Genomic DNA, 24,225 nt, shown 5'->3' on the forward strand with positions numbered 1-24,225 from the left:
AGGATACACCCTGGATGGACTGCCAACCCATCGCAGGGCACACACACACTCTCATTCACTCACGCAATCACACACTAGGGACAATTTTCCAGAGATGCCAATCAACCTACCATGCATGTCTTTGGACCGGGGGAGGAAACCGGAGTACCTGAAGGAAACCCCAGAGGCACGGGGAGAACATGCAAACTCCACACACACACACACACACACACACAAGGTGGAGGCGGGAATCGAACCCCGACCCTGGAGGTGTGAGGCAAACGTGCTAGTAATCAATGGCAAGTATATAAGTGACTAGAGTAACGAACCGAATCAATTTCTTGTCGCTAATATTAAACATTCGTTTGTGAAGGGAGATTCTTAGCATTTGTACATTAAATTCACCTCTTTATACAGTATAAGCATCGTATCACACGAGATTAAATAAACTGGAAGTCGTATTAAAGATTTAGATTAAGTTTTAGTTATTTCTGATTTTTGACTTTTCCTTCCCCTTAGATGTTATGATGTTGGTCTGATACTTCCTACTTGGCTTTATTATTAAACAGCACATCAGAATAACAGGATGTAGGTGTCAAAGTTCAGTGTATAATAACAACAACTATTATGAGCGCATGTGAGAAAGCGGATTAAACGTGCACCGACACAGAAATACATCAGATGTCTAGCTCTAGGTCTGTACCGTAACGTTCGGTTAACGCTACTGCAATATCGGCTTTTATAATACTGATCTCAGATGTTGTATATGATTGATTTCAGCACATATTGATTTCAGTCATGAATGTTGTGATAGAGGTGAACTGAGCAGAGTATAATAATAAAACAACTCTGAAGCTAATACAGTAATCTGATCTTCAGCATTCTGCTCTATTCTATTCAAGCTCTGTGAATACAAAATACTGACCAAACCCAATGGATATAAAACTTTATCAGAGCTGGAGAAAAAAACGGATTAGCTGTTTACAGTGCTATTAAAGCTTAAATTTACTTCAATGTTAGTTTTGCAGCATGGTGAATAAACAAATTTACAATATCTTATTGTAATTGTACAGTTTCTGCTTTAAACCTTGGGCCTGCGTAAGGTTTTAAGGTGGATTGTGTTTAGTACAGAACGATTCATTCTTATTATTAAATTTATTCACTTCAAAACCCACAAACATTGTGGATTAATCCTCGCTGGAAGATATAACATCGTGTAAATGAAGAATTCTAACATTATTATGTTTTTTGCAGCATTAAATCAAGGCCTTGGCTTGGATACTATGTTTATATGAGTCAGATCTTTGGTTCCTGCACAAAGCCCAATCCAAACACCAGCATTCCAATGCATTATGGGTCAAAAGATGTGAGATCATGTGCTGACTTCAAGAGATTCATTTAGACCTGAGGACAAAGCACACAGACTCCAGCACTTTAGACAGGAGTCGTGTCTCAAAAAGCTTAAAAACACACAGATCTCTCTCTAATCTGGCCTTAATCACTCGTCGTACTGTCCTGCGACAGCTTTAATGCCTGACATCTGATCCACGCTTCCGACAACAACATTCATAAACATGCAAATATAAACAGTTATACGTGAGCTCGCCTCACTCCATGCTCCTTTGTGTATCCGACTATTCTTTTCTATGAGAACGCAAGCATTGTGTTTACAGCCCAGGATCCGTGGTCATTCCATCTGTTTGAAAGGGATTATTAATGTTTGCCAAGGTTTGCACATACATCTACGTAAACACGACTCCACCCGTGAAACCACAGCAGATGGAAGTGATATTTAAGAGAGAGAGAGAGAGCGAGAGAAAGAGAGAGAGCGAGAGAGGAAAAACCCGCCCTACTAGAAACACACACATATGAGTCATCAGCACACTCAAGAAAAAAGAGAACGTTGGAAAACTTTTATTTGGCGTTTTATTTCAGCCTCAGATCCTAGATCCCTTCCGATGAAGTAAAACCACTTAAATCATAAGACTTTTTAAATACAAAATGAAAAGTAATTTAAAAAATTACATTTTAAAATGGTCAGAAATCTGGGTGTAGATTTATCTTAAGATCCCTAACGAGCAAGCCAGTGGTGAGGAAACTCCTCAAGGTGGAAACTTTGAGAAGAACCAGGCTCACAAGGGAACGACTCCTGGGATCATAACTCATTACTCTTCTTCTTCAGTTGAACACTATTAAGTCAAACAATAGGCAGGTTACAGCAGCAGCAGCAGTTCTTAACTACAAGTCTATAGTCTGCTGGTGAGATACTGGAGATACATGAGACTGTTGTGAATGGTGCCACTTGGAAACCATGGAGATGGCTTTGGACTGCATTTGATACAAAGAGTTTTGCACTCTTGAAGTCTCCATCAGTGGGCAGCTGATAACTTTATATAGCACACGGTTTCAGAAGGGAAATGATTCATAATCGTAATCTCCAGTGTCACACTCTCCTCTAACTTGGTGAATAAATTTAAAAGTTATATCCTAAATTCCACTGGATCAAGGATGGCTTGAAGACCGTTTAGGGAAAACTTTATGATATCCATCCTTACACAACAGCCAAGTATGAGTCACAATTCACAAAAAAAAAAAAAGGGAAGCTTCAATTATTTTGACAACCACATTTAGAAATGGAACCTTAAATTACACTTTTTACCAGAATACAAAAAAAGGAATTTGCACATTGAAAAACTTGTCATGTCACACTCCAAAGTGGTGCTTAATAATAAGCTCCTAAGTATTTCTACTTTTGTCTAGCCTACCAGAGGCAATATATTTATAAAAAAAAAAAGCTTTTATTCCCCCCTACACAAATGTTTGTATCTTCAAATGAAATGATATCAAACCCCATTTCTGCTCTCTGAGATGCTCCAAATGCGTAATGCGTAATCACCACAAATCAATACAACACAAGCACGTATGTGTGTTGTGTATGTATATGTAAAATTGGAAGGTGTTTTATCTTAAACGCTAAAATAAGGTCATCAAACAGAGGGAAAGACACACGTCCTGACTCATTTTGTATCAGACTTGCGGCTTTAAAGTAATTTAGTTGTTTATGCTGTTCAGAAAAAAAGTCAGTTTCTATGCTGGTGTATTTTAACTTGTCATCTAAAATACTCTAAAATGCTTAGGTAAATGGGTGGGTCAAATTACACACTTGATCTAAACTGAGATATTGTTGGCTGGCAGACAGAAGATGATTTGGTGGGAAAGAAAGAAGGAAAGACAGAAAGACAGAAAGAAAGGAAGAAAGAAAGAAAGAAAGAAAGAAAGAAAGAAAGAAAGAAAGAAAGAAAGAAAGAAAGAAAGACACACAGGCCGACAGACAGACAAACAGACCCACAGACACACACAGACCCACACACACAGACCCACACACACAGACCCACACACACAGACAGACACACAGACACACATACAGACACACAGACAGACAGACACACAAACCAACAGACACACAGACAGACAGACAGACAGACAAAGACAGACAGACACACAGACAGACAGACAGACAGACCAACAGACAGACACACAGACCAACAGACACACAGACAGACAGACACAAAGACAGACAGACACACAGACAGACAGACAGACAGACCAACAGACAGACACACAGACCAACAGACACACAGACAGACACACAGACCAACAGACACACAGACAGACAGACAGACAGACAAAGACAGACAGACACACAGACAGACACACACAGACACACATACAGACACACAGACCAACAGACACACAGACAGACACGCACACACACAGACAGACAGACACACACACACACACACACACAGACAAACACACACACAGACAGACACACACACAGACAGACACACACACAGACAGACACAGAAAGTTTTTAAACAAAGAAAATACAAAGAATGAAAGAAATGAGAAAACAGACTAGAACCGTTCTTTCTTTCTTTCTTTCTTTCTTCATTCTTTCTTTCTTTCTCCTGAATGTACAGTGATTATGTGCCGAAACAGGAATGTACAGGCTTCGCCCTTTCGCAACTGTCAAACCAGCACAGTGAGATGTTTTCAAGTCTTCAGGCTTTGTGCAAATCATAGACATATCAGTGATCTCAATCTCAGTGGTCTAGATCACGCTCTGTAGGAAGCTGGCATAGGAATTTCCTGTCACTATGCAAAGCCATTTAAAGTCATTAAAAAAAACTTTTATTTTTTTTAATTTATTTATTTTGCATTGTGGTGATAGAATTATTTTTTGACTCACCATGTTTTTGTTTTTTTTTAGGATTTCTGCTCTTCAAGGCAGCTCTAAGAGGAAATAAAAGTGAAGAATGTATTATTATGAAAGCCACGTATAATAATGAAAGCCATAATAATCCTTCACAACAGGTAAACACTCAACTACACGAATTATAGTGTAGGTCAAAGAAGCGCCACAAATGTAAATGTACTTACCAAAGTAAAAAGTTCTCTGATCTTCAGTGTTGCAGGAGAAAAGCTGAGGGTGAAGTCAGGAGATGAGGAACAGGTCTTTAAACGGCTTCACTGTCACCAGAGCCGCACCCTTTGGCTACACGAGCTGCAGGGGATTATGGGTAATGTAGTTTTTTACTAATTAAGTTAATTGTAGTCGTAATTACAAAAGTTATAACGTGAACAAGAGTTTCTAATGAAACTTTTAGAAGTAAATTCATGAAAACAATAACAATTATATTCATAAATGTTAGCTTGTGTGTTTACTTTTATAATCTCTAGTTCTTTTTTTTTTTTTTAAATCAATGATAACATTTTTCCTGGGGGGGCACGGTGGCTTAGTGGTTAGCATGTTCGCCTCACACCTCCAGGGTTGGGTGTTCGATTCCCGCCTCCACCTTGTGTGTGTGTGTGTGTGTGGAGTTTACATGTTCTCCCAGTGCCTCGGGGGTTTCATCCGGGTACTCCGGTTTCCTCCCCCGGTCCAAAGACATGCATGGTAGGTTGATTGGCATCTCTGGAAAATTGTCCCTAGTGTGTGACTGCGTGAGTGAATGAGAGTGTGTGTGTGTGCCCTGTGATGGGTTGGCACTCCGTCCAGGGTGTATCCTGCCTTGATGCCCAATGATGCCTGAGATAGGCACAGGCTCCCCGTGACCCGAGGTAGTTCAGATAAGCGGTAGAAAATGAACGAATGAATGAACATTTTTGAACATTGGTCAACTTGGTGAATGAATGAATGAACATTTGGTCAACTTGGTTGTGATGGACCCAGAGCTGCTCCCTGTGGTGCACAAAAAACGGCTGGGATGCCAAAAGGGACACAAACTCTCGAGAACTTAAAGATTCAAGCTCCTGTATTATTTTAATCATGTACATGCAGAGTGAGCTGACATACTGCCGTGAAAATATCACTAATGATGCCTGAAGACGTGATGCATCATTGTAAGCACCATATATTAATGTCTTCATATCTATATTAAAAGCTTGTCTGAGTTGTCTACTTGAGGCTCACTAGGTGCGTACGAAACACACCTTAACAGTCTACAAACAATGATTAATAACAAGTAAAGTGAGTTCCTTAGTGAGTTCCTTAGTCCACAAATCTGCTTTAGTAGATCAGGTATTCCCAGTTCCACTGAGTTATCTCCTCAGAGTTTAACTCCAAATGCATTGTATGGCAGGTGACCTAACTTGTTTCACTTGTCTTTTAAACTGTCTGAGTGTCATAGCTCAATGCTTTAAAAAAGCTGTCAAAAAAAACTTCCAAAAAGTGGCTCTACTGAATATTTTTCTAGGATAACAAATACTTATACAAAATTGTCTGCTTCATTTTTAATTATGTTTTGTGTCACAATAAATAAAATAATTTAGCACTGAATGTCAAATGCTACTCAGACAGTCTTTGGTGACCCAAAGACTTTAGTCTGTGCTAAATGCTTGGTAAAAACAATATAACAATCACATTAGTTGTAATATTATAAAACGTTACATTGGCCCGTACGGGGATCGAACCCGCGACCTTGGCGTTATTAGCACCACGCTCTAACCAACTGAGCTAACCGGCCGGTGCCCTAGCGCCTGACAAAAAAAAAAAAAATTGAATTTAATTAGATTAGAATGTAATTAGAAACTAAGAATTTAAGGCACGTTAAGTCAAACTGTTGGCATTTGTGTATTGTGTAACAACAAAAACATTATCCAGTATAACAGTGTATAGCACACTGATCTGACTGTTATCTTAAGAGTCTGGCCCAAAACACCTTCACAACCTCTACATGGTGAGATATCACATTTACTCACCATCTCAAAGATCATTTTGGTACCAAGTCAAGTTAAGAAGCTTTTATTGTCATTTCAACCATATATAGCTGTTGCAGTACACAGTGAAATGAGACAACGTTTCTCCAGGACCATGAAGCTACATAAAACAAAGACAGGGCTAAGGACTTAGTCAGTAGTCCATACATAAAGTGTATCTGTACAACCTGGTGTAAACCGTGCAAGACAAGACAAACAAGACAAAAAGACAGTGCAGGACAAGACAAACAAGACAATACACAAAAGACAATACACAAATGACAATAAACAGAAACAGCGTCAGTGTAAATACTGTATGTTCAGACAATATTACGTGTGCAGAAATACTGGAATGAACACAGTGTTATAGCAGCAGTTACCTGAGATAATGTAAAATATTGTGCAAAAGAGCAAAAAATCAACTAAAATGTCAGACAGAATGTGCAAAAAGTGTGCAAAAAACAGCATGTAAACAGATTGATGGATATATATTGGAAGTGTGTGTATTTAGTGTAGGTCTGTGCAGTCCATACAGTTGATGTGCGTGTGTGTGTTGTGCTCAGTACAGTTCAGTTCAGTTGTTAAGGAGTCTGATGGCTTGTGGAAAGAAACTGTTACACAGTCTAGTCCTGAGGGCCCGAATGCTTCGGGACCTTTTTCCAGACGGCAGTAGGGTGAAGAGTGTGTGAGGGGTGTGTGTGTGGGGTGAAGAGAGTGTGTGAGGGGTGTGTGGGGTCATCCACAATGCTGTTGACTTTGCAGATGCAGCGTGTGGTGTAAATGTCCATGATAGAGGGAAGAGAGACTCCAATGATTTTCTCAGCTGTCCTCACTATCCGCTGCAGGGTCATCATGCAGTGGAAGTCATCATAAGATGGCCAAAAAATGTCGTTTTGGTCCAACACGATGAACTTGATACCCTTGACTTGAACATTTGCTTTATTTATATAAAGGATAATGCATGGATACACGTAATCATCATCGTATCTCAATATGCACCATTGTCCATGATCATTTGGATTTCCCCATTTCTCCATTGAATGGGTTATGGGCTTTTTTTAGAAGAAGAAAAGAGCACAAAAATTTTTTTTTGCAAGCAGGATTTCAGTGAAGTGCCTCAGGGACATAATAATAATAATAATAATAATAATAATAATAATAATAATAATAATAATAATAATAATTATTATTATTATTCTTATTATTATTATTATTATTATTATTATTATTATATTACCTACAAAATACTACCTACAAAATATAATATTATTCCTAATTTAAGATGGTTATTTGTCAAAAATCCTTTTTGAGAACACACTTCCTCCAGTAGATGTCGCTGTCGTGTATTATTTCGAAATAATCCTGCACATTATTAGGTGAATCAGATGAGTCGTGTTGATTCTTGACAGTTATGTACCAAGTCATTAGAATCGACTCTTTACTAATATTATTATTATTATTATTATTATTATTATATAATATATATATATATATATATATATATATTATATATATATATATATATATATATATATATAAAATATATATATATTATATTTTAATGTTTAATTAATAAATTAAATAATTATAAATATCTGAAATCTTTTTGTTTGTTTGTTTTTGTATTATTATTATTATTATTTTCGTTCTTGCATGCGTACAAAAATGATAGTAAACATTATTTTGAGATTGATTTTTAATCAGTCTTTGTGTTTGTTAAACAGTTAAATATCGGTTTGATTCACTTAAATATTGATTCAGTCGCGTCTGGACGTTTCTGGTACTTTCTAGAATCTTCTCCCGGTGGACTGTACTATTTTCACCTCGAGAGAGATATCATTTTATACCAGGTGTTTATTTTGACGAACTGAAGTAATGTAACAGTAGCACACCTCCTAAATCGTGTTCCAGTATTAATGCGTTGTCACACGTCACAAACCCGTATTAAACGAACGGATTTAGAAACACACACCCCTCAGTCTGGGGAAAATGGAATGTGACCGGTCGTATATAAGCCTCGTGCAGCGTTTATGTTTTTTTAAATTTCTGACCGTTACGCTTTTTAAATTAGCTTATTAGCTCGTCCACAGTGACACTCAAAAACCAACCGTTACAATGGCGTGGAAACCGATGGAAATAAACCCTGAGGTTTGTTTGAGGCGGTTTAACTCGAATTTCTATGTCGCTTTCACTTCATACGGACAAAGTATTAATCTATATTTTGTTTTGTTGTTGTTGCAGATGCTGAATATGGTGAGTTTGCTGATTCATGATACATAAAATCATGTCTTCGTTGTCTTTTCCCACCTGAGGCGTTTATCCACAAATTACTGTTCCTCAGTGAATGGGCGTAGGCTCGGCTTTAGCCACCTGCTCTCTTATAAAACGGTCACATTGGTTAAATTTACCTCATAACTTATCTCTGATAGGCTTTACTACATGATTAGGGTTTATTGTTTTATTAATACTGGTATTCGACTCGAAATATATTAGCTTTGGCTTGTCTATGTTGTCTTTAATTGACATGACATCATGGCCTGAAGTTGTAGCCTGATGATGCTGTGATCATCTGTCTGTGATACAAAGAGGTTGTGTCAGTATCTAGACCTTTTTGTATTGTGTTATAGGTGCTGAGTAAGCTGGGTGTGAAAACAGACTGGCACTTTGTGGATGTGTTCAGCTTGGAGGATGATGCCATTGCTGGGGTGCCCACGCCCTGCTGCGCCCTGATGCTCCTCTTCCCTTTGACACAACAGGTGAAGAAATCACATGCACGTTATTTCTCTAAATCAAGAGTTCGATCGTCACCTCTGTCAGATTGTACAGGTTACCAGAATTTAATTTTGTTTTCTAGCATGAATTAATTTTGTTTTCTTGATTTCTAGCACGAGGAGTTTCGCTCCAAGCAGTCAGTTGACCCATGTGAGGACATCTATTTTATGAGTCAGACGGTGGAAAACTCTTGTGGGACGGTGGGATTGGTGCATGCCGTCGCCAACAATCAGGATAAACTCAGCTTTGGTCTGTAATTTTTGTTTGACTTGTACAATTCTGATTGTTACACTTGTATTTCTATTGGGTAACATTGACCTTTTCATCAGATGTCTGGTAAGGTGGGTGGTTTCTTCAGGCAAATCTAGGATGCACTGCAGGATATAAAAACATTTAATATTAATTCTGGTTTAATATTTGCTGACATGCAGATGTACTAAATGGATCATTCAGGGTGCCACTGTTTTATAGCATTGCTGTAATATAATTTCGCAACTTTACGAATCTGGCAGGAGAAATTCACCTGAACAAAGAATGTTCCTCAAACAGTTTTCTTTCTGATCGATATCCAGAAGGGGATTCTATCTTGAAGAAATTTCTAGAAGAAACAGCTGGACTGTCCCCCGACGAACGTGCTGAGAAGCTGGCGCAAAATGAGGTACTACTGTAGATTTAAGTGAAAATGGACACCAGGAGGGAGGTTAAGTGCTTTCTATTCATATTGGATTAGAAAGTCTGGCCACCCTGTCTGTCCTTTGCAATATGTGGGTCTAACAGTAGATGGGGCTTGAATCCCATAATGTCAAATCAAACAAGCCCTGTAGATATTCCCATGTCTGTATGCACACGCTAACCACTTCATGTATTTTACTTTTACTGTCTTGGTTCTACAGTTAAACAGCATATTTACTACTGTATGTGTGGGTTTTTTTGTTTGTTTGTTTGTTTTTAATGAATTTCTGTTCATTGCAGGCAATCCAAACAGCTCATGATGAAGTTGCTGCAGTGGGACGTTGTCATGTAAGAGATTCGGACACATAAAGAGAACATTCCTGCTTAATGGTTTAATACTAATAATTATTTTTCTTGGAAACAGCAAGAACCTGACAATGTGAACTTCCACTTCATCACGTTCGTCAATGTAAATGACCAGGTTTATGAACTTGGTAGGTTGTCACTTCCATTACACTGTGCAACATACAGTATTTCTGACTTTTTTATTCAATGCATTGACTTTCCAAAAATAACTTTCTACAATTTGTTTTAACAATTAAATGTGAGCGAAAAAGATGGCGTGTCCCATGTAAATGCAGATTAGTATTTGAATTAAGTCACTGTGTCGGTTTAATAATTAAGTAGTATAGTCTGAGTATCAGATTGTGTTAAGTGAGGGATGTCTGCTAAATGATGTCTAAGATTAAGGAACGTTTAATTTTATCACTATACACATGGTTTAATGAAATGGTTTAATCCTATGCTTGTAAGTAGAAAGGTGCTTTGTGGACTAACTTTGCATAAAGCAGATCTAAAATAAGTGTTTTGTTTTACAGATGGTAGAATAAAGGGGCTGGTGAACCATGGTGCAACAAGTCCGACCAGCTTTGTCGTGGTATGTTGTTGATCCAAATCCATCGTTTAGTAATTGTGTATTCTGGTATTACTGTCTGAATTATGGATTTTTTTTTTTTTTTTCACCTTTTGGTAGGATGCTGCAAAGGCATGTCATGGATTTATAGAGCGAGAGAAAGGGGAGATGCGATTCTCTGCTGTGGCACTCTGTAAGGCCTGAAGATGAGCTGTACCCTCCTATTTACTGACCAAAATCATCCCCCTCCCTTTCAGGCGAGAGCACATCAATCCTCTGCAGTTCACACACTGGCTGCTTATGAATTTCGCACACAACTCAATCGTTCCTCTATATCTGACTTTCTTCATAACTGCCAGGCTTCTGTTCTGTTCATTATTTGTTGTATTTGCACAAGTTGCCTAATTGACACATGTTCTTGTGATCAGATCTGTCTAAATAGACTAAGGTTTTCAGCTAGTGATCTTAATGCTGATCGGCTTAGGTTTTGGACGTGTAAATTTCACCAGGAAATCCTCAATCTGGTGTAGAGCCCTGCTCATCTTGGTGTAGGAAGAATAGGTGGCATAGGGATTTGTGACGCTGTTCAGCACAAATATTTCCAGTTGTTGCTAATAGAGGGACTTTCTATTGCTGTGGTTACTGCTAATGTAGTTAAAAAAATAAATAAATGTGAAGAAACAATCTGTGTGGTTTTTTGACAATTGAGTTTTCAGCCTGTCCACAGGCCAGTTTATTTAAAGAAGAAAAATTGCAAGACAATTTTCCCCCACTATATTCTAATAGTACTGACGCATTCAAAAAGTGTGAAGGGTAAAAAGTGTTTTTAATGGTTTTACCTTCTTGTACATACACTGGTAGAGCTGCTCTGAAGTACCACTACTTTGAGTTTGGGTTTCTATCTGGGGATTTTTTTTTTTCTTCTTCTTTTCTCCCCCCTCTTAAACACATGCTGGTGGATTGGTCTCTACAGCACATGTACATAGTGTCCTGTGACATACTGCAGTTCCATCCACACAGGATATCCTCTGGATTTTCTGACTAGGATGAAGCAGTTCCTGAAGACTGATGAATAAAGGTAACTTGTTTGAATATTCTGCCCAACTAGATAAGTGAGCTTAATGGGTGGGGGGGATGACGAAACTAAAATTGCTGAAAGGAGTTCTGTTCAACAGAACTTGGTGCTTCACCCATTTAGCATCATGCTATATGACATCAAAAAGAGGAAACTACTCTACCCTGAATCCTGGAATTGTAATTTAAATAAGAACTCCGCCTGTGAGAAATTGCTCTGGACTATAGTCCATTCCTGAACCAAATGTGTTCTATAGCATCCTCTTTATAAATTATAACATGATGTATACGTCATTACAAACTGTACCTTTTATCAACTTGAAGTATTTTGAGTGTGACCATCTTCTATTAGTCACATTAACCCTTCAGTTCTTGTATAAATAATAAAGGAAGGAAAAAGTATGATCTACATTTGGTAGATGCCCTTATCCAGAGCGATGTACAAAAGTGCTTAAGTCTCTATCATTGGATACATTAACCATGAGTCTAAAACACTGTTTAATATACATACAACAAACGGGGAAGAAAGTGCTATTGGAAGTGTTTTCTGAATAAGTAGGTCTTCAACTGTCGTTTTTGAAAATATCCAGTGATTCGGCTGTCTGGACCCCTAGGGCAAGTTCATTCCACCACCTTGGTGCCAGAACAGAAAAGAGTCTTGTAGTATACTTACCTCTTACTCAGACAGATGGTAGGACCAGTCGAGCAATGCTGGTAGATCTGAGGGTGTGAGGTGCAGTGTGAGGAGTGATGAGGGCTTTGAGGTCAGAGGGAGCTGGTCCGTTTTTGGCTTTATAGGCCAGCATCAGTGTTTTGAATCTGATGTGTTCAGCCACCAGAAGCCAGTAGAGGGGTTGCAGCCATGGGGCGGTATGTGAGAACTTGGGCAGGTTGAAAACAATTTGTGCAGCTGCATTTTGGATCATTTGCAGAGGATGAATTGCGTTCATATGTAGACCTTCCAGCAGTATGTTCCAGTAATCCAGTCTTGAAATGACAAGAGATTGAACAAGTTCCTTGAGCAGCCTGTGTGGACAAAAATGGCCGAATTCTTCTAATATTGTAGAGAAGAAACCGACATAAGTGTGTCACATTAGCAACATAAGAGGAAAAAGACAGTTGATTGTCCATGGTTACACCAAGGTTGGGAGCTGTGGCTGAAGGGGTGATCAGATCATTATGCAGGGATATTGCAAGATCATGACCTGGGGATGAATCACCTGGGATGATCAGCAGTTCAGTTCTGCTAGGATTGAACTTTAACTGATGAGCAGTCATCCATGATGATATTTCTGCCAGACATGCTGAGATCCGATCAGAAGCTGTGGTATCTGAGGGGTGGGAAAGAGAAGATAAGTTGTGTATCATCAGCATAGCAGTGGTAAGAGAACCCATGTGAGGAAATAACTTCACCAAGGCAGTGAGTATACAGGGAGAAAACAAGCGGACCAAGTATTGAGCCCTGTGGGACACCAGTGAAGAGTCTGCATGGAGCAGATTTGCATTTGTCATAAATGTGAATGATTTTGCGTAAAGGTCTCTTATGTAATATTTATCTAAATAATTGCAGCCCTGTAAAGGCATTACTGTATCAGGTTTTACTTCATCAGGATTGTTATAAATCATAAAAAACAACGCAGCGTTTTATAACCCAAGTATCCGGAATACACTGCTACTCCCTACATAAGTGCACTGCGTAGAGTGTGGAGCAGAGGCTTGTACATCCTACGTAGTGCACGACATGTCCAATGGATATGCATTTCGTAGTAGGAGACCGAGAGAATCGGAGCGATAACGGAACTCCTCCATTGTTTTCGTGCACATTCCTGTCCTCACAGCGGGGCGCTCCGTCCGCCTCTCGCATTGGCTGAGCGCAGAGCTGAACTCCGAGCGCCTGCAGCGTCTCTGCCTTGTATTTTTAGCTCGGACTGTGGTGAGCAGTGCGCTGGTGCTCTGCGTGGAAACTGCAGCACCTCGTTCACCGCTCAGCGTCAGCATCCAGCTACGGATTTGGACGCAGTAACACGCAGAGGCAGTGCGGTGGGGAATCGGGACAACGCCGAGGACTTTCTAAAGGAAATGGCCAGTGCTGACGAGGGCTCCGGTTCCCGTCCGGATCATCACGAAGCCACCGAGTGCAGCTCGGGACCTGCGTTTCAGGAGGCGCAGAAATGGATAGAGGTTAGAAAGACGTCACGTTTTTGTCCTGCGCTTCGTGTTTATACGCGACGTTGTGTGAACGCTTTTACGGGCTAGAAATATTGTACCGTCACCTGTTGTGCGTGTGTGTGTGTGTGCGGTAGATGGCCTGCCGGTGAGCGCGTGTGTTGGGTTAAGGCGGCGGGGGACGTGCGCCAATAACGCGGCCGTCACGTGCTGTGGACCCGCGTGGAAAGTAAACTAACGAAGCTCCACGCGCGTCAATAACAACACCAATAATAATCATAATAATAATAATCATCATCATCATAATGATTTATTATTATTATTATTATGATGATTTTTATCAAAATAATCATTATAATAATAATCATTATAATAATCATTATTAATATTATCATAATAATAATAATAATGTGATCCCCATGCTGACGTCAAATTGACGCGCAAGTATAAACATCTAGACCGGTCGATACATAAAAAAACAACATATATTCATAAAAAATAAATTGCTTAATATTTATTATTTGTGATGCGTGGAGTGGATTGATGACGTCTCCTGCTATTGTAGTCCATCCTCCTCACGTTTTAGCGTCTCGTGCGTCCTGGGATGCTTTTCTGCTCACCACTGCTGCATAGAGTGTCAAATAGCATTTAGGTGTTTATAAGACAAGCTAACTGCTAACACGGATGTATTCAGCAGTAATATAAACATGCCGAAATGCAGTATATTATTACACATTTTTTCCCCCTGCACATTATTTAAATATCTAAAATTCTGTAGGATATATTTATCATCTTCTTTGCACCAGCCACTGATAAACTATGGTTACTATGGCAACAAGTAATAGGAACGCCTCCTGGTGGCGCACAGCACTAAAATTGCTGTATATGTGACTGTAGATTTATTTGTAGTGAAAGTATGAAGCTACTGTGAAGAATTGCCTCGCAACACGCTTTAAGTTTATCAAATGAAAATTTAGCTAAAGTTACTAAGACGAAACGTATACTTATTTGACGGCGATGCATTATTAGCAGGCGATGCTCGTAGTCATGCTAACAGCCAGTCACAATGCTGCAAACGCTCTACAATGACTTCCTAACTGGCTTAGTGTCAGTGTGCTCTATTTATAGTTAATGATTGAAATTTTCTCCTTTTCCTATCTCAAGGGTTGGAGATGTTTCGAGATGTAGGCCTCGTTATTAATACTGTGACCTATTTACCATCTACATCTGAACTCCACACTAGCCTAGTAAAATGTATGTAGCTCGACACCGTAGCTATTTTACTCTTAGCAATCTAGTTAGTATGTTAGAAAGCATTCTTCAACGTCACTGTTCAGTGTTTCTCATCACATCGGTCGTGAGAAGTCTCTCTCTCTCTTTCTCTCTCTCTGAACTAACATGTCCGTCAGGCTACGGAGCAGAAAGTAGAACAAATCAATTTCCATTCTAGATTTTTGTCTCTCACCCTGAAAACCTGACCTTAATTCTTTCGCTTGTCAGTATGGCCTCTCTCTCTCTCTCTCTCTCTCTCTCTCTCTCTCTCTCTCTCTCTCTCTACCCCACCCCCCTGTATTCACACCATCTCTGCAATGTCTGTGTGAGGTATATTTGCTCATCCCTCTAAGTTTATTCACATTACCCATTACTTTTACAGAAACATACATTTTACATCTAAACAGATATTTTATAGTATTTTAGCCAAACAAATCAAAAATAAGAACGCATTCAGTCAGTCGTGCTGCTGTCTGCTGCTTTTTTAGCTTAGCAATGGAGCAACAACATATTTATCAAAATACAGGAAGTCTAAAGGAAAAACTATTCTGGGTTGGGTTTAAGATTATACTTGTTTTTAGTCTAGAATCATTTACAGGATCTTAGAGAGAGAGAGAGAGAGGCCAAACTTTTTAGTCACTGAGGCTAGTTTTTGGTGCAGCATAGCATTAATTAGCCGAGGTAATAAATCTGTCATTGGAAGGTCCTCACAAGTATAAGAAGGTGTGTGTGTGTGTGTGTGTGTGTGTGTGTGTGTGTGTGTGTGTGTGAGTGACTGACTTTCTGGAGGTATGTCAGTGGTAAATGCAGAAGCAGCTGTGATGGGGAGTGCTTCATAAATAGCCAGGCTGAAATAGCTCAGCACCCTGCTGGTTCCAAAGAGCTTTAACAGTGTTAGATTGAACACACACACTCTCTCTCTCTCTCTCTCTCTCTCTCTCTCTCTCTCTCTCTCTCTCTCTCTCACACACACACACACATTGGGGTGATTTCCACACAGCCAATATAATGTAGTTTTTGGCTAGATCTGTGAATTTTTTTTGGAGGCACTTTATGTTTCTGCAGGGATCACAACTTTCTTATCCAACACAGGAAGTGGAATTATGGGTAACTGAATCTGGTCAACATCATTAGTTCCCGACAGACATGAGCAAGGGCTTGGGTGTGACAGTTTCCAGATATTTTGATGTGAAAAGACTCAGAGCAGCTGCCTATGTCTGAAAGCACACACTCGCGACCTCTCATGTTTCGGCTCCTCCGTGTTGGCGGCTCACGTTACAGCAGCCCTGAGTTTCTTCTCCTTCAGCCGATTAGGTTTCAGAGGTTTTTCAACTTGTTCTTTATATAATTTATAGTGTTTGATAGCCACGGATCTGGGGGTAGGGATGAAGCATGGGAAGCAAGCATCTGAGTGTGTATTTTGAGAGAAAAGGACTGATAATCTATAGATCAGTGCAGATGGCAGAATCTTGCTAAGATGTGATGTATAGCTTCTCTCGGTTTCCCTCACACGTTTTCGATGTATATATATTACATTTAATACTTACTAATAGTCCTGAAATTCTTTTCTGTTCCCCACGGCTGCAAAGAGTGATTTTTAAGTTGTTATAAGTAGTTTGAACTGCTTAAAGGTTTGACAGATCGATTTATTCAACAGTAGAGAAACATGACATATAACTTCTCCCTGCCTCGGTCACACACATACACACACACACACACACACACACACACAAGGAATAAAGGGCACAGCTGCTGCAATGGGAAATGCTAGAACGAGGCAGCAGAGCACTGACACAGTGTTACAGATGCATATGTTCTAGGCCTTCAGTCATCAGCAGGAAAACATCCTTGAATAACATTGAAGGTCTTTAACTCACTCACTCATTCACTCACTGACGACACCAAAAGTTCGATCAGTTCACAGGCAGCTACAAATTAAAAACAATGCTGAAACACGAGGACGTCCCTGGTCAAATGGTGCTACAAGAGTACATCCAATTTAATCTAATCTCTGTTTAACCATGCATAAAATATATGTCTGATTACCAGTGACACAAATTTAAAAATCTTCTCATCCTATACGTTTTCCTGTGAGTTTTACAGTATGTGGCTTTAGGGGATGAAAAATGAAATGGAAAAAGTGGATTTACAATCTGCCAATGGAACAGAAAGCCAACGGTGAACTAGTACAGTATAACTGGTAAAGGCTGTTGCCATGGTTACGCCAAATCAACTACAATTCTGCAGCATGTCACGAGTCTCAGTCACCCCTACTTGTCCTGTTTCACCCTAATAAGCAGCTCTCTTGCCCCAAAATTCCTGTGTGCCAGTGTCAAGCTTTTGTTTGTTGCCATAGTCTTGTTTTATTTAGTCGTCTTATTGCGTACTAACATCTACACCTGCATCCATCCTTGCCTCGAATCATGAAAGATGTCATTTACATTTACAGCATGTGGTAGACGCGCTTATCCGGAGCGACGTACAAAAGTGCTTTGAAGTCTCTATCGATGAATACGTTAAAACTGGTTCACTAGGTTACAGACTCAGGAAGAGGAAGGGCTTCACCTGTCGTTTGAAGACGGCCAGCGACTCAGCTGTTCGGACATCTAGGGGAAGTTCATTCCACCACTACCATTCTACCAGAACAGAAAAGAGTCTTGATGTATACCTACCTCTTACCCTGAGATATGGTGGGACTAGTCATAGTAGAAGCAGTGCTAGTATATAGAGTCATGTTTGAAACTTTTATCATTTAGTAATAATGTAAGATGTAAAAAAAACTGGGGACAAACCTGTTTCGTTCGGGTAAAATGTCCCAATGTCAGTGTTGACTTGATCGCTCTTGGCTCTGTTTGCGGTGCTGGTGGTGCCTGGATATTCACTCATTTCTTTGGGGTGCTCTCTTGGCTGTAAAACAGGTTCATCCTGTTTCCTTAATGTGCCAACTTTCCTTTGCATATCGAGCAAACAACCGTTGTTTACTCCAATAGTTCTATTTAAACACCAACTCTTCCAACCGTGTCGTCAGCATGCTACTGTTCTCAAACCAGATTGTGAAGACACTGAATTGTTTGCGATTATCTTAACAAGAATCATCTTAACCCCAATACTGAGGAATGTATTATTATTATGTATTATAATGTGCGGGGGGCACGGTGGCTTAGTGGTTAGCACGTTCGCCTCACACCTCCAGGGTCGATGTTCGATTCCCGCCTCCACCTTGTGTGTGTGGAGTTTGCATGTTCTCCCCGTGCCTCGGGGGTTTTCCTCCGGGTACTCCGGTTTCCTCCCCCGGTCCAAAGACATGCATGGTAGGTTGATTGGCATCTCGGGAAAATTTAAAATCATACTGGTCACTTATAAGGCACTAAATGCTCTTTCCCCCACCCCCATCTTTCCGATCTTCTCTCATCCTATGTACCTTCACGATCACTCCGGTCCTCAAATTCTGAACTTCTTTGTATTCCTAGATACCGTTTATCCTCTACGGGTGGCAGATCCTTTTCTGTCATTGCTCCAACACTATGGAACTCCCTACCCATTTCACTCAGAACCATCAACACTTTGTCTGAATTTAAATCAAGGCTTAAGACCCACCTTTTCAACCTTCACTATCAGTAAATGCATATGTATTAGGAGTCCTTAATTTTTCTGAAATGTGGTGTATGTATCGTGTACTATGTAGAGTGTACTCAGGCGTCATCGGGCATCAAGGCAGGATCCACCCTGGACGGAGTGCCAACCCATCACAGGGCACACACACACTCTCATTCACTCACACACTCACACACTAGGGACAATTTTCCAGAGATGCCAATCAACCTACCATGCATGTCTTTGGACCGGGGGAGGAAACCGGAGTACCCGGAGGAAACCCCCCGAGGCACGGGGAGAACATGCAAACTCCACACACACAAGGTGGAGGCGGGAATCGAACCCCGACCCTGGAGGTGTGAGGCAAACGTTCTAACCACTAAGCCACCGTGCCCCCCTAAATTAAACATCTTATTATTATTATTATTATTATTATTATTAAACCCACCAATGGCTTTCACTGTTATTTTTTTTTTTTGCACCTTCTTAATCATTGATAAGACTTTTTACTAAATAATTATCAGGTCAGTTAAAGAACAAATAGAGGGTGTGTGAGTCAATCAGACAGGAATCAACCCCAGCCTCTCTTCTTCATGCCATTCTGTGTCCAAAGTCCAAAATAATCCAGCTTCCAAAAGTTGAATTATATTCTATATTACTTTTACATTATATTAAAGTTATTTTCTCTTTGAACTAAAGTTGTCTTCAGCCCTGATTCATGGTGGATTAATCCTCGGTTCTGACTGTAGGTCACTTTGGGTAAAAGCACCTGCCACATGAAGAAATGTAAATATCATGTAAATGACGTTTAGTACACGCCTCTCTGTTTGAGCTCCTTTTAATAAACCTTTAGACCAAAGCTCTTATGTGAGCAACCCCGATGAAACACACATGATTCAGTGGCGCTGAAATCCCCAAATAATTTTCCACACAAAACAGCGAAGGAAAAAATTATTCAGGGTAAACATAAGATGTTAGTTAGACTGCAGTGTAATAGGGAAAATGAAAGTGGGATCGAGAAATTAGTGGAAACAGACTTTAGGGGACCTGGGTGTAAAAGTCTGCATTATTTAAATAGAATAAACTGGGTCAGGGGAGGGGGGGGTTTCAGTGGCATAGTGGTTAGCATGTTCGCATCGTACCTCCATGGTTGGGGGTTCGACTCCCATTTCCTCCTTGGGATACTCCATGTGTAGGATCGTACAGAAACTGATTTTTAGTTTAGCTTTGTTTTGATGTACGGACTACACTGATCTGCCAAAAAATTTATTTTTTATGCCACTTAAGTTCATTTTCACAAGCAGAAACCTCAAAGTCCAGTGTTTTATAGGCAGAAAAGCTTCCTAAGTGCTGAAAAAAACTGGTTCCCTAAACATAAAGTAAACACGTCCTCGCAGTTGTTTTACTCTGTTAAATAACATGAGTTTATCCATAATTTATCAGCATTAGAGCGCATTATGTACAGCATCTGCCATGTAACTTCCTGTGTAAGTTGTTACTATAGAAACAATAAGGTATTAGAATAAAGAGTGCATTAATATAAACCTGTTATTGAAGTATTGTCAGAGATGCAGTTACCAGGAAATGAATCGATCGATTTATCGGCTATCGTTTATTTCTTTTAAATTCACACTGCCATCGACTGCTGAAGAAATTCTGCCCAATCCTGTTCGCTCGTGTAGTTGTATATAAAACTGTTGAATCCACACACTGAGCAGGATGAAGTATTTACTGGAGATGAATTAATGCCTGGTGTTAAACCTGAACCATGCTACATCCAACACACTCCCATGTGCCTCATTGTGGCCTTTCTTTCTTTCTTTCTTTCTTTCTTTCTTTCTTTCTTTCTGTCTGTCTGTCTGTCTGTCTGTTTCTGTCTGTCTGTCTGTCTGTCTCTGTCTGTCTGTCTGTCTGTCTGTCTGTCTGTCTGTTTTTCTTTTTTCTGTCTTTCTGTCTGTCTGTCTTTCTGACTTTCTTTCTTTCTTTCTTTCTTTCTTTCTTTCTTTCTTTCTTTCTGTCTGTCTGTCTGTCTGTCTGTCTGTCTGTCTGTCTTTCTTTCTTTCTTTCTTTCTTTCTGTCTGTCTCTTTCTGTCTGTCTGTGTCTGTCTGTCTGTCTTTCTTTCTCTCTGTCTGTCTGTCTTTCTTTCTTTCTTTCTTTCTTTCTTTCTTTCTTTCTTTCTGTCTGTCTGTCTGTCTGTCTGTCTGTCTCTTTCTTTCTTTCTTTCTTTCTTTCTGTCTGTCTGTCTGTCTATCTGTCTTTCTTTCTTTCTTTCTTTCTGTCTCTTTCTTTCTTTCTTTCTTTCTTTCTTTCTTTCTTTCTTTCTTTCTTTCTTTCTTTCTTTCTGTCTGTCTGTCTGTCTATCTGTCTTTCTTTCTTTCTTTCTTTCTTTCTGTCTCTTTCTTTCTTTCTTTCTTTCTTTCTTTCTTTCTTTCTTTCTTTCTGTCTGTCTGTCTGTCTGTCTGTCTGTCTGTCTGTCTTTCTTTCTGTCTTTCTTTCTGTCTGTCTCTTTCTTTCTTTCTGTCTGTCTGTCTGTCTTTCCTTTTTTCTTTCTTTTTGAGCTCAGTAAGATCTGATAAGATCTCAGTCCCAACACACACCTTTTCTTGTATATCCTCATTACATACAGTGGGCTACGACGTAACCAGCATTTAATCTACACAGTGACTGAGAAAATGACACTAAATCAAACACCCGAGCTGAAAACCAAATCCTGGTGTGTTGTATCAGACTCATTACCACTGCACATAGCTTCATTTCACCATGTAATTAGTTTACATCAACACTACAAGAACTGATCACGCTGCTTCTACATCATTCGGTCTAGTAATTACCAACTTATTTCTGAATTAATTACTGAACACTGTGATGTCAAATCAGCACGGCTGCTTAGAGCAGAAACAAAGCAGCACCTCCTCACCTCAGCTATTGTCTAAAAGCAGCTTTACAGAAGCATAGAAACTGAATAATTGTAAAGTTTATAATTAAGTTACTGTTTATCTCTAACATCTATCCCTAATGTGCAGTCCTGAGGTGACTGTAGCAAGGAAAAACTCCCTGAGATGTCATGAGGATTTCTGAGTTCATTACAGACTTAACGCTAATTCTTTCCTGCTGAAAGTCTTTAAATGTTCACTGATGAATCCAATCATATTATGGATTTTACAAAAACTCCAATTCCTCAACCACAGAATCCACCACGTTAACACGCCTCCAATCGCCAGACTTCTGATATCACAAACACATTATAGTGACTCACTCTTTGCACGATTTTCACATTTGGTTTTATGTGTTTATTGCTCTGGTTTTTTGGATTCCTGCTCTGGCAGGAAATGAGAGCAGAGACGGATCTGAGCGCAGCACAGCGTGTTTAACGAGACCAGAGCAGACTAATCCGAAACGTGAGGCACAATCAAATCTCAAACTCAGGCATGGATCAGGCGAGGAAATGCGTTTCTATGGATTGAACACGTGATGGGCCTCGAAACTACTCCCAGAGCCGACGTTTGAGAAAACGAATCGACACATTCTGACCAGTCAGATTTGAGAATTCAAGACCACTATTTTATAATATATCAATATATATTATATATATTATATATCTGTATATTTTAAATGATATACCGATAGCTTTGAAATAATAGAGCATGTAAATGTGTATCATTATTTTTAGTTGTATTGTCGGGAACTGCTTGGTGGCAGTGGCAGCTCTGAGAACTGAGCTGTATTTAATCTGTCGTAATAATTAAAATAAATGAATAAATAAATAAATAATAATAAATAAAATAAATTCAGGGATGTGGTAGCCTAGTGGTTAAGGTGTTGGGATACCAATCGGAAGGTTGTGAGTTCGATTCCTACGTCCACTAAGCTGCCACTGTTGGGCCCCTGAGCAAGGCCCTTAACCCTGAATTACTCAGTTGTATAAAAAAAGGGCATCTGGTAAATGTAAATAAATAGAACAGTTTTTAAAAACATCATCTATTTTATTATTATTTTGTTTCTATGGATTGAACACGTGATGGGCCTCGAAACTACTCCCCGAAACTACACTACGTTTGAGAAAACGCATCGACATATTCTGACCAGTCAGATTTGAGAAGTCAAGACCACTATTTTATAATATATCAATAATAATGCCTTTAAGAATCGTTAGGACTAGAAACAACTTTTTTTCTGACCTGGAAAAAATCTTTGATCTTAATTTAGCGTCTCTATTTTAGAGAGTGCTAAAACCCCGACCCCAAGTGAGGGGCTAGAGCTTAAATGATTTAGTCTTCTACTGGACCAAGAGTCAGAGATGGTACCAGGACCACACAAAACACACACACACACACATGCTTCTTTTAAAAAGTTGCACATTTAGCATTCGCTGTTACATAATCCTGCTTTTACACTCAAACAGTTATGAAAGCGAGAGAACGGAAGATGTCGATGCTCTTGAAGGTCGCATTGAGGTTCTCAATAGAAATTTTGGACGTGTCCAGGCAGATACGGCTTTGACGTCAAATGTGTAGCTCTTACTCATTTTGTTTCCTAGCACAGTAGCAATAGTACGAGACAGAGAGAGACAGAGGGCCTGCTGAGAGAGGTTGAGAGGAGACGGGGGTGAGAATGTGGCGAGAGACAGAAAGAAAGAGGAGCAGTGTTGGGTAATTTGTTTGGGGAGGGGGAGTTTGGGGTTCCACATACTTTCGAAAGTACACTGTTCCAGACGTGTTTCCTGGCAACCCTGAGTGTGTGTGTGTGTGTGTGTGTGTGTGTGTGTGTGTGTGTGTGTGTGTGTGTGTGTGTGAGCATGTGGTGTTTTTAGCTATTTGGGGACCAACTAAATATGGGACTACTGGAGAGTTTGACATTGTGGCTGGTCTCCATTAAGTACAATGGAGTATATATAACTTTTTTAGGGTTAGTTTTCGCATTGGAAATACCAGCAAGTATGTGTGTGTGTGTGTGTGTGTGTGTGTGTGTTTCATGAGGAACTGTTCTGCTTCTCATACAAAGATGAGTTTCCTTAGATCTGTTCTATTATATCTGTTATAATTGCATATGTAATTTTAATAAGAGAGAGAAAGAGTGTGTGTGTGTGTGTGTGTGTGTGTGTGAGTGTGTGAGAGAGAGGTTTGTTTGCAGGTCTGTTTTTGCTGGTACCTTGAAGTGGCTCATGTTAACAGATACACTATAATAGGTTTCTTAACAAACTGGTGCAATACAACACACACACACACACACACACACACACACACACACACACACACACACACACACACACACACACACACACACACACACACACACACACACACACACACGAACCCCAGAATCGTAACTGAGTCACTCAGTGCTTTCTTGACCGTGAATGTTGACAGTCAGTGTTTATCCAGCACTATGGATCATTTTATCTCTTTCTATTTTATTTTTTCAAATAATTTAAGATGCAATTCCCAGCTGCAACTTCAAATAGCTCTGTGTGTGTGCCGAGATGTTAAACAGCTAAAAAGTACTGGAAATCATTGAGTCGGGT

General features: G+C 39.7%; 3 protein-coding genes and 1 non-coding gene across 10 annotated transcripts in view; 2 read left to right on the top strand and 2 right to left on the bottom strand.

Annotated features, from left to right (window-relative positions):
- anxa5b (annexin A5b) overlaps nt 1-4,547 on the bottom strand; it is a 17,212-nt gene extending 12,665 nt beyond the window's left edge. For both annotated transcript variants that reach the window (XM_060864489.1, XM_060864488.1), the window contains exons 1-2: nt 4,423-4,547; nt 4,232-4,275 (exon numbers count right to left, since the gene is read on the bottom strand). In XM_060864489.1, the coding sequence (XP_060720472.1) occupies nt 4,232-4,234 (3 nt within the window). In that variant the 5' untranslated portion in view covers nt 4,235-4,275; nt 4,423-4,547. The remainder of the gene's footprint in view (nt 1-4,231; nt 4,276-4,422) is intronic.
- A 1,387-nt stretch (nt 4,548-5,934) lies between these two features.
- On the bottom strand, nt 5,935-6,008 carry trnai-aau (transfer RNA isoleucine (anticodon AAU)). The gene has a single exon. It is a non-coding gene; the product is annotated as a tRNA-Ile (tRNA).
- A 2,235-nt stretch (nt 6,009-8,243) lies between these two features.
- On the top strand, nt 8,244-11,281 carry uchl1 (ubiquitin carboxyl-terminal esterase L1 (ubiquitin thiolesterase)). The gene is made up of 9 exons (XM_060892109.1): nt 8,244-8,388; nt 8,482-8,493; nt 8,868-8,996; nt 9,126-9,261; nt 9,585-9,670; nt 9,985-10,032; nt 10,109-10,178; nt 10,563-10,621; nt 10,718-11,281. The coding sequence occupies exons 1-9, from the start codon at nt 8,356-8,358 to the stop codon at nt 10,799-10,801; spliced, it is 657 nt and encodes a 218-aa protein (XP_060748092.1). The 5' UTR covers nt 8,244-8,355; the 3' UTR covers nt 10,802-11,281.
- A 2,139-nt stretch (nt 11,282-13,420) lies between these two features.
- Nucleotides 13,421-24,225, top strand: part of limch1a (LIM and calponin homology domains 1a) — a 56,788-nt gene continuing 45,983 nt past the window's right edge. For all 6 annotated transcript variants that reach the window (XM_060864490.1, XM_060864492.1, XM_060864493.1 and 3 more), the window contains exon 1: nt 13,421-13,852. In XM_060864490.1, the coding sequence (XP_060720473.1) occupies nt 13,751-13,852 (102 nt within the window). In that variant the 5' untranslated portion in view covers nt 13,421-13,750. The remainder of the gene's footprint in view (nt 13,853-24,225) is intronic.

This window comes from Tachysurus vachellii, chromosome 2 (genome assembly GCF_030014155.1).
Source record: "Tachysurus vachellii isolate PV-2020 chromosome 2, HZAU_Pvac_v1, whole genome shotgun sequence".
Classification (NCBI taxonomy): Eukaryota; Metazoa; Chordata; class Actinopteri; order Siluriformes; family Bagridae; genus Tachysurus; species Tachysurus vachellii.

Excerpts from the sequence above, each read along its gene's own strand:
- uchl1 (XM_060892109.1), top strand. The coding sequence starts at position 8,356 with ATGGCGTGGAAACCGATGGAAATAAACCCTGAG. Across the intron at positions 8,997-9,125 it reads TCTTCCCTTTGACACAACAG|CACGAGGAGTTTCGCTCCAA; the intron begins GTGAAGAAATCA and ends CTTGATTTCTAG. Across the intron at positions 10,033-10,108 it reads CTGCAGTGGGACGTTGTCAT|CAAGAACCTGACAATGTGAA; the intron begins GTAAGAGATTCG and ends TCTTGGAAACAG.